This window comes from Rhopalosiphum padi, chromosome 3 (assembly GCF_020882245.1).
Source record: "Rhopalosiphum padi isolate XX-2018 chromosome 3, ASM2088224v1, whole genome shotgun sequence".
In the NCBI taxonomy this organism is placed as follows: domain Eukaryota; kingdom Metazoa; phylum Arthropoda; class Insecta; order Hemiptera; family Aphididae; genus Rhopalosiphum; species Rhopalosiphum padi.
Genome location: NC_083599.1, coordinates 15,440,103 through 15,455,612, shown reverse-complemented (window position 1 = coordinate 15,455,612; position 15,510 = coordinate 15,440,103). Strand labels below are relative to the sequence as shown.

At 27.1% G+C, this 15,510-nt stretch overlaps 1 protein-coding gene across 4 annotated transcripts in view; it reads right to left on the bottom strand.

Annotated features, from left to right (window-relative positions):
• Positions 1 to 15,510, bottom strand: part of LOC132924228 (cell adhesion molecule Dscam2-like) — a 277,463-nt gene that overhangs the window by 91,152 nt on the left and 170,801 nt on the right. For all 4 annotated transcript variants that reach the window (XM_060988402.1, XM_060988401.1, XM_060988403.1 and 1 more), the window contains exon 7: positions 12,790 to 13,078. In XM_060988402.1, coding sequence (XP_060844385.1) covers positions 12,790 to 13,078 — 289 coding nt within the window. The remainder of the gene's footprint in view (positions 1 to 12,789; positions 13,079 to 15,510) is intronic.

Sequence of the window (15,510 nt, the reverse complement as noted above, 5' to 3'; positions counted from 1 at the left end):
TATAAGTATGATGAAAAATAAATCCATGGCTTACAGTAGTTAGGATACGAATACATCTGTAATACAGATTTTCTCTTTTAACTTTATAACTACATTTAAAGTAGATAATATTATTGATACCAATTATACCATTATTATTTTTTTAACAACATGGATATGCTTTTATAAGTTTAAAGAAATACTGTTTGATTATTTAGATGACAAAATTAGATTATTTTAACTATTTCTTTAAAATGTTTTTCACATTCAATAAATTAATTTACAACAACTGATACATCATATTATGTATTAAATACAAACATGTAGTATATTTTAGTGTCCTTTATGCATTGGATAATGGATATTAATTAATATTTTATTAATAATAATAATTATATTATTCATAAGATCTACCCTACTACACCTAAAATTGCATACGAATACATAAAATGTAGATTAGTAACATTTTGTCCAATAGTATTCAAAACTTTTTGGAAATAAAATATCACATCGAATGAATTTAAGAACAACGATTAATAAAAAAAAAAAACAAAAAAAAAATACAGAAACAAATTCTCAAAGAATTGTCTTGTATCACTGATTGCATGCAGCCAAATCAATAGTTTAATTATGAAGGAAATTATTTTTTTCCTAGAATTTGTTATTGATTCTTTAAGACCCAAAAACTATTTATTTTTTTACATTTTCAAATTTTGATCAATTAAAAAAATACAGATACCACTTTCTAACTTTTTAATTTTTTACTATACTTATTTTAAATTATATTTTATTCTAAATATTGGTTCATATTATTAGATAAAAATAATAAAAAATAAATAAATTTATAAATGGTAAAAATTAAATTCTTATTTTCAATAATAATATGTCATTATAGAGTATTGACAGAAAAAAAAAAATGATAAGTTATCGTAGAAATTGTGAAACGTATAGTTAATTTAAGTCCAATTTATGTTTTGCTCTTATTGATTTCATTCTGAAATTTTTGATTTTATCGCACTATATTATACGCGATTCACTAGGTATCGTGTATATTATGCTTTTGTGAATGTTCAAAGATGTTTGCGTATGATAATAATAACCACGTCTTCTCATTTGATTTACAATCTTCGTTATAATCTCTATGGTACGCTTAACCTCTTTTCTTCAATTGAGAAAATATATTGACTGTTTACGCATGCAGACAACATATTTGTGACTTGGTAAACCTTATTATGTACCTTCGGGCTAAATTCTACGGATGAAAGTGTCCACAAACGTCAGGGAATTGCTTATTATTATACGCTTCATAGTAGTCCGTACCAAACACAATATTGTGCGGTCTTTAACATATTCATTTTTTCACGTCTCGAATATTGTTATCCTCTGGGACGAAAAGATCAATATTTATCACTTCACGTGTGATAAGTATACCAAAGATAAATCAATCATTATTTTGTGTTTGTCGTCATACTGCAGCGTATTAAAATATTGTGGCATCGTTAAAATATCAGTTTTACATTTGAAAATTATAAAAATAAAATAAAATGCATAGTATTATCCAATAAGGTACGGTTACAATTTAATGCGTTACAGCTATTTAATGAACAAAAATTAATTGATGTACCCTATGATAAAAAAATTGATGTGCAATAGTATTGACTGTCAAGTAACTTAATGGGATTTTTTGTAATTTTCTCTTAGATTTTAGTTAAAATTAATAGAATGTTATTGGAACAAATAAAATAAATTATTTAACGATAGCTGTGCACTATAGATATTTCATCGTTTTTCCTACAGCACAATATTAAAACTTAACTTTACTATTGTTTTATGAAACATTGCACAATCAATTTCCAAATAAACCATAGACGTATATAGACTTCATGCTCTTAAATTGTACCGAAAACTATTTTCCAATGACTCAAGACCATATCATATTATTTTGAAATCGATATCTTCCTAGAAATCCCGCTCAGAATCAAATTATTGCACGTCGGAAAATGAACTCGGACGTCATACTGAACTCTGTCATGAAAAACTTTGTAAAAGAATCGTAATGCTTACGTTTTAATGGACAGTAATTTCTTACGATACTCATCAGCTAATACTTTTATAACATGATATTGGAAATGTCATGAAATTATATTTTTGTAAATCGTTGCAAGATAATATGCGTTCAAAGACGAAAGAAATGTATTATGTAGATCTATTTCCACGTATTTTCGTTTGTAATATGCAGGTGGATTTATTATATTTATACTACAAACAATTCACACGGCATTGTCTATCGGTAAAAGAAAGTAATAAAAATACGATTGTGAATCGATATGCCGAGACAAAGCGTACACAGACACGGTAATATAATAAGTGAATAGAACAAAAAAAATGGCAACTTTGGTAAGAAATTCTAGTTGTAAAAAAAAATGTACAATAAAGAATAGTATACCCAGATACAATATTATAATGGCATCAAGAAATCATTTTTTTTTTTTTTGTTATGTTTCAGATGAGTAAAAGTTGTTTTGAAAAATATTATTATACGGCGAAATTCGATTAAGGCTGGAATTTTCGAATTGTAAACTAAAATAATTACTTTTGTCATTTTTATAAGAAATAATAATCATTTAAATTGTATTATTTATTTTTAGTAGGAATATCAAAAGGCAAACATTTTTTTAACTCCAAGAAAAAGAAAATAGATTTTGAATAAATAATACAATGCGAAATATTCTCAGAACAACTTAAATTTTTCAAATAAAGGAATTTCAATAATAAAGTAAATTTAATAAGCTTTGAACACGGAGAAGACGAGAAAGTGTGATATTTATTTCTTTACTGTATAATTATACATAGTAAACGAGCTTAATCTTGACTGACAGAAATGAGGACAGGGAATATTTTACTAAAAGTCGATTGCTGGTGGCGAATCAAAATTATTAATTAAAAAAACACGTTTTTCTTGGATAACATGCACTGAATTATGCACACGCATACACACAACCAAAAATATTTTGATATCAAAATGTTTTATAACTGTTATTGTCTGATATCCGATTACACCAAGATAATATTATATTTGTATATTTTATTTTCGAGATTTAGGTGAATTGTGGTTAAATCGATCTAATGTTTTAAAAATGGTAAACTTTTCGTGGCACCGAAGTAACTACAGTATACGAATATAATATAGTTTAATATTGCTGTAAATTGTAATGGCATAGATACCTACTATAATTTTCTTTTCGTTAATCGAAAAACTGAAACGTCACTTGACGAATTATGGGCTTGGGTGCTGAACAGGGCTATTGTGTACACTAGTAATATCTAAATAGATTTACTAAATTCTATCGAACATATTATCAAACATGGAGTAGAGTCTACTCAGTAGACGACGTTTTGCGTATATTTGTGCGTCGTAAAGTTGAAACAGTGTTGCAAGCTGCGATTGATTTTTTTCTTTTTTTCTCGAAATAAATTAAAAGAATATAATCCATGATAAATGTTGTGCTCGCCGATCTCATTTGCGTGAACGTAGCGTATTAATAATATTTGAGAAAGAGAAAACCGTGTACACCACCGTGTTTATATCAATTTGTTTATTTATTTTCTAAATCGCGCTTATAAAAATTTAAGTTTTTAATTGCTACTTAAGTGAATGTTTTTGCTTGTTAGGTATTTAATACATTGTATTTAAAGTTTAATATCAATTTAAAAGTCAAATTTAATAGCAAATGCTTAGTTGATCAGTTTTCTTATTTATATATAAAAATACAATTTTCAATTTTGTGTAAAAGCCAATTTGGTACACGTTCTACTTCACCAGGAGCTTTACTTGAGAATTTCTGATCTGGGTTTTTCGTGTTGTTGTTTCTATAATATTATTAATACTTTTGACAAAACGGTCACGTATGCCGATTAGGGAATGACTCGTCTACCATACCACTTGTGCGATATCATCCTAAAATTAAATATTAAAATGTCTGGGTCATATGTCCGATTCCTACAATTTACAAATAAGATACCATGTAGACAAGAAACGAAGACAAATTTGTTTACAAGTGTCTGGCTGTCCACATATACGTATAAACTATAATATGTATCTACGCGGTGATTACGTCTTTGTGAACACTATCTTATCAATTTATTCAACACCTTAAATTTGTCTCAAGCCATAGTTTCTGGATGTATTCATTTCATATTATACGATTGACCTACATACTCTACGAGTAATGATATTAACATTACCTTCAAAAATTCTATATTGTTTATAAATTTTGTGTATATATATTTATATAATATTATATACTACCTGTAATAATAGTATAGTTTATTTAATGAATATTATGTACTGATCAAAAATTCATTGAATAGAAATTGATAAAAATTCCTTGGGATCGAGTGATGTAATTTTTGTATGGGAATATGTATATGTTATATGTAATGATTGAGAACACCTCTGTTTATACATTTTAGTTATTCGATATTCTATCGTTCAACCAGGAGATACATACAACTCTTATATTGATTAAAACGTGAGTTCATCTTTAAAATATTGTATTCCCTATACGTTTTAAAGGGGCAAATGTATTATTAATATAAACGATTTGATTTTCAGAAACATTACTCATATTTGTATTTATGTTATATGCCCAAACATGAATCTTTTACGTAAAGCAAGTCATCAAAGGAAATATTATTACATGAACGTTTTCATTTCTCAAATGAAATGTTATATTAGTCATATTTTTTCTAAATTTGTTATAACAATTTGAAAGTTCAAAATGTTTTTAAATATTTGTTTATGCTGCTCTGAATTATTTTAGTTTATTTAAGTGATTGAACCACACACACACACACACACACACACACACACAAACACACACACACACACACACACACACACACACACACACACACACACACACACACACACACACACACACACACACACACACACATATATATAATATACATATTTGACTATGGTATAATTTTTACTAAAATAAAACATGTTGTAAATAATTCAAGTATACTTGAATACAGTTATATCAAAATCAAAAATTACTAAAATATTTCGAATAAAACAGTCGTAAATATATTTTAAAAAGTCTTCAAATGTGAAATAGGCTCTCGTCATTCAAACTGATATTAAAACCATAAATCTATATGTTAAAAAATATGTTTTTTTTTTTAATATTAAATATTATTAATGTTGGTCACGTCAAAATCGATTACAGTAGTTACCTATATTGTTTTAGCTTAAAGCGTTTTGGATACCAATGTATAATTTTACTCGAAAATAATAGTTTTTCAAGCTAACCGATGGTGCATTGTAGATGGGATCTGAATCTTATAACTTGAAAGTCGGGACAATAATCGAACCATTTCAAACATTTAGAGTTTTCTGTGGAAAAGTTTGTGAACAAAATCGAAATTTTCTGACAAGAACTTATAGTGGTGGATCAGAAATTTGCTGCCCAGAGTTTGTGAATTAAACGTAATTACGGTCACCTATATATTGAATGTCTATATTAAAAAGTATGTTAGTATAAATAAGCCATATCAGCTTGAAGTAAACTTTTTCTTTTTCTTCACAATATATACCTTGTTGCGTTATAAACTTTGAGTATAAGAACGCCGTACAGAAATTGACATCCAAGATGTTATTTTCAGTACTTATGTTATATTAAAGGTGCATATGGTTTTGTTTTTTCTATAATATGTTTTCTTTTAGAAGAACAATCCGCAGAAAATTTCGCCGAGTACTTCATTTGAAACTTAAAATAATTAAATAATTTTAAAATGATATTTAAGTTTCAAATTAAAAAAGTTACATAATACTATTCTTGTATCGTTTTCATAGTTGTATTACATATATTTATGCATACCTGTATAGTGTGTATGGATAAGTTTAAAAGTTGTACCTGATGAGTTATTAACAATTGAATATAATAATAAAATAGAACAATGTGGGCATGTAGGTAATTGGGTACCACCTGTACATTAAGTGTCGGAGGGGTAAATGTTAATTTGCATTTAATAATTCATAGCATATTATTATATTAGTATTATAGCACTATTTAGATCACACATTACCAATAAAACAATGTGAATAGGTTATAAATTATATTAAAATTAATCTTCGTGTTGTATTGTAAAGAATTATCATTGAATAAAAAACTGTTGAGATTCCAAGAATAATATTTTAAATCATAGCAGTATAGGAACATCGTTATGTATATTTTAAATAAATAATTTGCTTCGATCTGAACTCTATAAAAAATAATAATGATGTTGTATCAATGAGAAATATAATGTTTAATGATAATGTAAATAAAAATTTAAAGTTTCTACGGTTATTTGTTTTTGAACTATAACAAAATAAAGAATAATACATTTGATCGAAAACTGTTTCAGTGTAAGAATTCCAGTTTTTTCTCTGTTATTTTTGAATTTTTTACTATACTTTTTACTAAAATATCATTTAAATCCAATTCCAATTGCAGAAACAACCCTCGAAGTTGAAAATTTAATTATTTTAACTGGGCAAAATATCATGACAGTAACAAGAAAAAAAAAACACATCAATGTAAGATCAATACGTCCATCGCTCCACACACAATCTAAAACTTACTCTGTTATATTGTTTTAAAATAAGACTGCTTTAATACTTTATAAATGGTAATTGATGAGTACTTTATTATTAACAATAATGACTATAATTATTATCTAAAACTGCTTTTAATTATTATTATAGCACAGAATTAAGAAAATACAACACATTCAATTGATTAAATGGTGAGTATAAAATAAATATTTCCATTGATAAATAAAAATTATAAATTGAAGCCATAAATAAATATTATATTAAGACCAATAGTTTTTGACTTTTTCAAAAGACTAACACAGAGAAAATATGAATGTGTATGAATAAAAATATAACGATTATAGAATTTGGATATTTATAGACGTCTAAATTAATATAATTTTTTTAATTTGTAACACTAAAAAAATTTAAAAAAAAATAATTTTGCATGTTATAATATAATAATTATATTATATACATACATTATTTATACAGATAATAGTTTATTATTATTTTTACATTCTTATTTTAAAGGAATCCAATAATCTTATATAAGTACATAAATAATATAAATGTTTTATACTTAAATTTAACCTGACCTAATTCCAAATATGATTATTTTAGTGAATTTGTTGTATAACCTTTAAGCAAAATATATTAAATTGGAACGAGTGGAGTAGTGAATAAAAATCGTGTTGGTTGTTACTAGGAAACGTCTTAAATGAATTAATAAAGATTTCTAAAAACGTTATTAATATTGAATGAAATGAATGTTTTTCTCGCATTGTATAACGGTTATTTATATACTATGTAATTTACATCACATTTATAGTGAAAATAAACTGTACAATATATTTTATACAATAATTATAATTAGAACAGACAATATTTAAAAAATATCAGTATTTTGTTTATCTTATCATTCGACAACAAGTGCCAACCGGCGGATGGAAATATGACTCTACAATATCCATACAATTAATACACAGATACAGGAACGTATCACTTGTTTAGTTTCATCTCGTCCCGATAATCGAACTCAGTTTACTAGGCTCTTGAGTCGTTTTTCGACTATTTGAAAAGGATAATATATACTAAAAAATAATGACGAACCGACGTACTACGTGTTCGGTACACACCGCGTTGAGTCGAACGACGCGCGCGTGTGTTTATTACACCACAATACGTAAGCGTACACAGCGGCCACAAATCGTGTATATGCGTATCTACGCAGTAGTATAAATTCGTATGGTATTGATAAAAACATTATTATTATTTCGGCAAGTAAATAATAGTGTGTAATGTAAACGAATCTTCGGAAGTCGCCCGCGACGACAACTGAACAACGTCTGATTCGCGGGACGGCTGCTGCGACACTATCGTGCGTTCAATTATACACACAAAACTCATTGTCGATAACGCCGAAACGTTTGGACGTCGCCGGTTTAGAGACGTTTCGCGAGCACGTGTGGAGATACCGTTGTATTATTATGTCAATCGCGTTTTTCCAGAAAAACCTCTTCACGCGAGCGAGACGCATCTTCTACACGGCACTCGAAAGAGACCGTTTCGTATTATTACTATGTTAAATCGTTTTATTATTTGAACGCCACGCGTTGTGCAATTCAGTCGTTACAATAATAATATGTACTCGTTATTGTTGCACAAACGTCATCGTCGTGTCGAGAGAGTGGTTTTTCGTATCTACCGACTGTCCGCGTCAACTTACCGTTCGTCGTTCGTCGCTACCCCGTAGGTACGTCAAAAATCGATCGGAATTCACATCGAAACTTGCGTGGGTATGATAATACGTAAAGTACGTAGGTGTGCGTACATATCGTACTCTTGCGGACTAATTCCAACTGACATCAGACATTCACATACTATCAGTCTGTGTGTTTTATACTGCGACCTTATCGTACCGATATTATGTGAATTCCGCGGTGAATATTATTGAACGCCAGAAACCGCAGTAATCTCGTGTTGGATATTCGAGGGACAACGTCGAAGCACATTTAATTGACAATCGAATATAGTGTTTATAAACTTGTACTGTGAATGCCCATCGTCGTGCGTTACTTTGTATACACAAGTTATCAAGACCGTAGCCAGAAAAAAAAATTGGGGTGGGGGGTAGAGTATAAATATGTTATATTATACAAGTTTTAAATATAATAGGCATTTAAACCTTTTCAATTTTATTTAAAGAAAAAATGTCTTTAGGGGGTCTGAAACCTGACCAGAAATGCGTATAATCACAAATATTTTAATTGCATTAGACCGGTTAATGAAACCTGCAATACGGACTTTATGAGTAATATTTGACTTTTCTAACTGTAATGATTTGCGTATAAACACAGTGATAATATTTGCATTGCACAACCGTGAATATATACTAAGCAATTAATTATGTATTCAATTTTCTTCACAGTAAAAACCGTACACTATAAGTCTGTAGAATGAACATATTGTATCATTCAATTTCTCTCAAAATAATAACCATAAAAAAACTACTTCTGGAACACTGATAATTATTACACTTTTGCGTGTTTAAAACCTATTATAGTATAAACAACAGAACGGTATCACATAAAAAAAAGTGTTAGTAATTCAAAAATAATAATTTAATGTTTAAATTGAAATAAAAATCATGTATTTAAAAGAAAAAAATAGATACTATCATGTAATTCGTTAAAAAAAATGTGATAACATTTTTTTTTTTTAGTTTATATAGTAACATAAAATATAAAATTAAAATTTTACTTTTTCTATGAATTAAGCACACTTTTTCGTAAATAACCAGTGAAATACATTATATATTAATTTATTATGGTCATATAGCTCATAATATTATACATTACAATTTATTACTACTATTGTATTATTCTGTATTCATAGAAAATTAGTATTATTATTATTGTTGTTACAATTTTTTTTTTATAAGTGACCAACTTCCTAACTTGGCAAACAGTGTCTAATAATTATCCAATATATTATAACGGATATATAAGAAACACAATAAGTGGTATATTATTTTTAGGTCAAAATTTGAATCATTTAATCTCAGAGTTTATTAAAAGAACCATTGCATTAAAGATTATAAAAACCATTGTTTTTGAGTTATATGTGAATCTAATTCATAAAAAAATCATAGGTAACTTTGATGTTAAAATTATCTAATGTACTTTTTTTCAGTATTATATATTACTTATTAGTTTTTAATTTAAGATTTCTGATTACGGTAACTATATTATCAAGACTATGGAAAAAAGATATACGATTTTAGAATATTAAAAAATAAAAGGCTTGATTAAAATAAATATACGTATTTTAAAATAAATCTTCCTGAATATAGTTTTATGAAATTAACCTTTATATAATATCAGTATCATATACATTTATCCATTTATTGTATGTATATATTATCTTGTTCAAAAAATTGATAGAAATGTATTGCACAATCCTTTATGTAGTCATAGAATATTTGTTTCTGTAAAATTCGAGTTTAATATAAATAAAGGAAACTATTAAAATTATATAATGTATAAATTGATAAAAAAATACCTCATAGACTTGTTACTACATATAAGTCATTTGAAGCGAAAAAATGTATCTTTTATAGAAAGTTGATGGTTTAAACTTTTTTTTTTTTAGGTTCTCGGAAAGTATTTCAAACCAGAGATCATAAAGTTCGTTTAAAAAATAAAACGTAAAAGTTTTACGTAAAAATAAATTGTTTTCTTCTCGACCGATTCCCTATAAAAGTTTATTTGAATAATCGGAAGGTGGTTTTTGGGTGCATAACTTTTGTACCTTAGCATTATATGGATAATTAAAATTTTTTTTTAATGAGTCAGTTCAAAAAACCATAAATTAATATTTTTTTTCTTTTAATTATAGCATTAATATACAACCGATTGTTGCTCCATTTTAATTGCATCATTTGTATACGTTCATTATAATATACCTCAAAGATGATTAAGATAACTAATATCATCAACTTCTGAAATTTTTGGGATTGTTTTACCTTATTCATTATTTAGTTTTTGTACAAATATTAATGCCTAGTGTTTTTTCTCTTTTTGAAATTTTGAAATAATATTTTTCGTTTTCTGCCGTAATGTTTTTTTTTAAACCGTTAATTCACTTTGGGTTTTTAGTATATCTTTTAAGAAGTAATTGCTATTATATTTAATCATATAAAATAGATTATTTATATTATAAATATCGTTAAAGGCTGTAATTCATATTGTTAAACAATAATAAAAAACTCATTGTTTTTTTTTAAACTTTATTTGTAATATAATATGTATATAGCTATTTTGGTTTAATTATGAAATTGCAGCAGCACATTGTTGTTTCCAATTTAAGTAATAGAGAAATATTTTTGAAAATATTATTTTTCATAAGTATCTATTATTAAAGTTTATATATTTAATATACTATTTTGTGGTGTATAGACTGTGACACTCTATTTTGCTATTCTAAGCTTAATTTTTTCAAAAAGTAACTAATTAACTATAGTCTTAAAAATTTAATTTGTGTATGTCAAAGTACTGAAAAATATTCTGTTTTAAAACACAAAATTAAAAATGTAATTTGTCATTCAAAAAACTTAAAACTTTAAAAACATAATAACGAAACAAATGATTGTATTTTTTTTTACATTTTTAGTTATATCGAATCCTATAAAAAAAAATATCATTTCTAAAATAGTTTGAATATTTTGAAATAATGAGTGTCTATACTGAAAAGGTTTACTATCAAATTTTCTTAAAAAAAAAAATTGGAAACTTATATTTTATTATAGGTATACATGAATAATGTATAGAATATAGATATTTGTAAGTGTAATGTTAACAATATTATGACGGTGTTTGGTTGAAATCTTATCAGTTCACACAATTGGTATAATGGTATATTAAATTAAGTTATAGTAGACAAAATAAAAATTTCCACCATGGATACTGTATTACCTAGGAATAAATAAGACAAGAGTCGCTCGTTTACATAATTGTTTTTTTTTCAACTAAGAAATCGCAGCGACTGTATTTATTATCACATGCGTCACTGACAAAATAATAGTAAGACCTGTTGCATATTATGTGAGTTGCGTATAAATTAAACTTGTGCTAGTCATGTAAACTAAAAATATGTTCTTATAAAATAATATTAATACCTAGATAAATATATAAGCAATACGTCTGTATTCAACTGAAAGCATTAATATATAAATTGGCCATCACCGTGTAACTTTATAGCGAATCCTATTTTACCTAATCCGTTCTAACCTATTTTATGTAAAAATTCAGTTACTCGACGAGTTTTTATTACAAATAACTTAGGAATAATAAATATATTTGTTTTTTTATTTGTGCATCGAAATGTACGAAATGTCGTATATATGCAATACCGACATATTATATTAAAAAATGTATTCAAACATCTTTTATAGATACTGAAGTATAGATCCGACAGATTTAGGCAAAATAATTCAATATTTATAGTGATAACGATTAATAATAAAAATTAGTTTTGATCATAAATAATTTGAAATTTGTATGTCTTATATCAAAACCTGTGTCTATAAAACTGAAAAATAGATAGTTATTACTCATCATAATAAAAGAATTACACATTGTCTTCTATTTTGAACGCATTACAACTTGAACGTAAAATAATAACCATTTAGTCAAACCAAAGCTATTTTGTAAATTAAAATCGATAAACGAGCATAATTATTATGTATTGCATTTTGAATTGATAAGTTATATTTAAAATAATTTGTAACGTTGAACGTTCATACATTTTTTTTTGTATATACTTTTTGTTGTTAGTGATTTCAACGCGAAAAATAAAATCAGTTGTCAATGTGCATTATTAGTAGAATTTGATTATTATTATTACTATAGAATGACTCATGTTTGACTAATTAATAGCTTGTGTTGCATAGGGTAAAACAAAAAAAACTGCATTTCCAGCAATGCATTTAATCCGTTAGAGATGAGATAATAGGACACAATAATTGAGTCATGAGGGCTCTTATTAAATACTATAATCAAAGGATACGTCGAAGGATTCATCGGAAGAGGTCGACCACGGGAGGAATACATGACTTGGAATAACGAAGGATGGGTACAAACACCTCGACAAGTACAGAGAAGCGTGGAGAATCACAACAAAACTAGTCGAAGCACTAAGAAAAAAAATAAAAATAAACTCACGTTATCGTCGGCTGCGGATGTGATACACGTGAACGACACGGATCGACCGGACTCGATATCCGCTAATGCCGGTACTACGTGCGCGCTCATGTCGGGCGTTACGATCACCTGATGCTGCAGACTCTTGGATCCCGCCGTGTTCCTGGCCGTACACGTGTAATTGCCCGCGTCCGTCTTCTGAACGGACCTCAAACGCAAAAAATTCATCGGCGCCTTGCTGCGTCCGCCACTTCCGCCGCCGGCACTAGTGTCGGCCGTCACCACCACCGTGGACGTTCCGGACGACCATCTGCAGCAAACGAGAAACCGTACAAAATTATTATAATCGCCTATTTATAAGCATTATTATTATAGTCTATATCGATGTAACAGTATATTTAAATGAATTTTTTTAAAACGTTTTTTTTAACGTACTCAACGCTCGTCGTGAAACTTCAAAAATATTGTGTTGCTTTTTTTTTTTTTTTTGTATAACACACGTAGCGGTAATTTATTTTTAATTCATTTTATGCAAACTATATATTAAAATATACTCCACGATATCAAAATAAAAATATATTCGAATCACGATTCAATGTATATAAATGTACAAATAGGCGACAAGTGATGTGTGCATGATACCGGGATACTAGTATTTAAATCGATCCTTAAGTGGTCACTCGATAGTATATCAACAATATTTCCATTGCATAATCCCAATAGTGAGATAATCATTTATTTATAAAAACAATTTTTTCTTCTATAAATAACTTTAAGTCAACTTTCCATCACACATATTATTAAACATTCAATAAAAATAACAGAATACATGATAAAATATAAAGTTATCGTTGTTTTATTTACTTAAGCTCGACTACATCGTTCGAGAATGTGATTTGCATATCGCAGCCATACCATTCAGTTAATTTAACAGTGGACATAACACGTAATCATATTAAAATAATACGTATTGAAAAATACAAATCGAATTGCGTCACATATACAATTGTAATATTGAGCATAGAACTCGAAACCAGAATCCGCAATCGTCGTAATTTCATATTTCAGACAGTAGCAATTACAACCGTTGCAAATGCATCAGACAATAAAAATATTAAATACAAATAATCATTATAACGTAATGTATATAATATATTAAATATTTATTTTTTACGCATTATAATTGTATTAATAATAACTTATACAGTTGAATAATAATGTGTACACACACGGCAAGACTATGGTAAAAACAATTAAATAAACCACTAAATGATAATAATAGACAATATTGTTATAACACGCCTTATTGTCGTGTCCTGTAAGGCTGTAAGTATACATATATTTCTGTAGTATGTTGAAAAAATATCACGACGACCGTACGTAAACGCAGTGACCCTTTCGAACTCCCAAATCGAACCGGTTTAAATTGTATTCTCACGCAACTAGAAATAATATATTATAGCCCACCTATACAGCCACCCTTTCCGTCCTTCATTTTATTATCCTGCTTTTGTTGTACTGTACTAATCGTGTTATTTCCGTATTCTAATAAGATAACCACACTAATGTCACCTATTTTATTTTATTCCACTAAAGATTCTATACTGCATAGTCGTGTACCTATAATACACGTAGTATTACGTCATAACGATTTCGATAACTTTACTGCAGATAATAAAGCTATAATATTACTGTGTTCACAAATCGATTTTATCATTAAGCGTTGTAAACCAAAGCAAAATATGATCATTACGCCATCTTCAATCTCCAGTTGGTTTTGTGTCAATGAAGAAGAGGTGTGTACAATGTAACTATGTACACTGTAATTTACGTTTTTATTCATTTTACTTCATTTGCATTGTGTATATTGAATGAATGGTGCACACAACGCGTGTTCATAGTCTGATAACAAACGGTATCAGAGAGGGCTTTACGAGTGATATCTTAAGTCATTTTTACGTAATATAAAATATTAAAAATAAATAGTGAAACATTTAAAAAAAATAACACATGGACCTTTTATTACCGAAAGTGTACCATTTTTCCTACCACTACCCGTTTTCACTAAAGTGTAGGTACTTTTACTATTTTCACTGATACATCATGTTCCCGCAAAAATATTTGCAGTACTATTAAAATATGTAATTCAGTATCAAAGATTATTTAAAAGACTAGGTAGTAGGTATACATTTAAAAATAGTAATTATTATAAACAATAACAATAATATAATTGTTATGTAATTTTAATTTATAAAAATAATTATAATAACTCTATTATATTATTAGTACATGAGTCTAAAACTGGTCAAACGTAAATAATATAGACATAAAAATAAATAAAAAAGTTAAAAGTAAATATTTAATAGTTTTTTAAATATTATTATATTAATAAATATGCAACATCAAACAAATAAAAATAAAATAAAAATATGTAAGTATAGTTGTATAACTGGTTTATAATTATTTTTTTTTCACGTAAAGTATTTTATAGTATTTTAAATAAACTCTAACTGTATTACACATGTTAATAGTATAGAATTGTTTTGGTTGAAAAAAAATAATACAAACAAATATATAAAACGTACACACACAAAATATTATGACAATTGAAATATTACGACTCTTAAAATCAAATTTCAAATATTAATACTCATCTGAATAATTATATAAATATAATTTTTAACAAAATCTTCAAACAACCTATAAATACATTATATTTAATAAATTTTAAATTCTTTATTA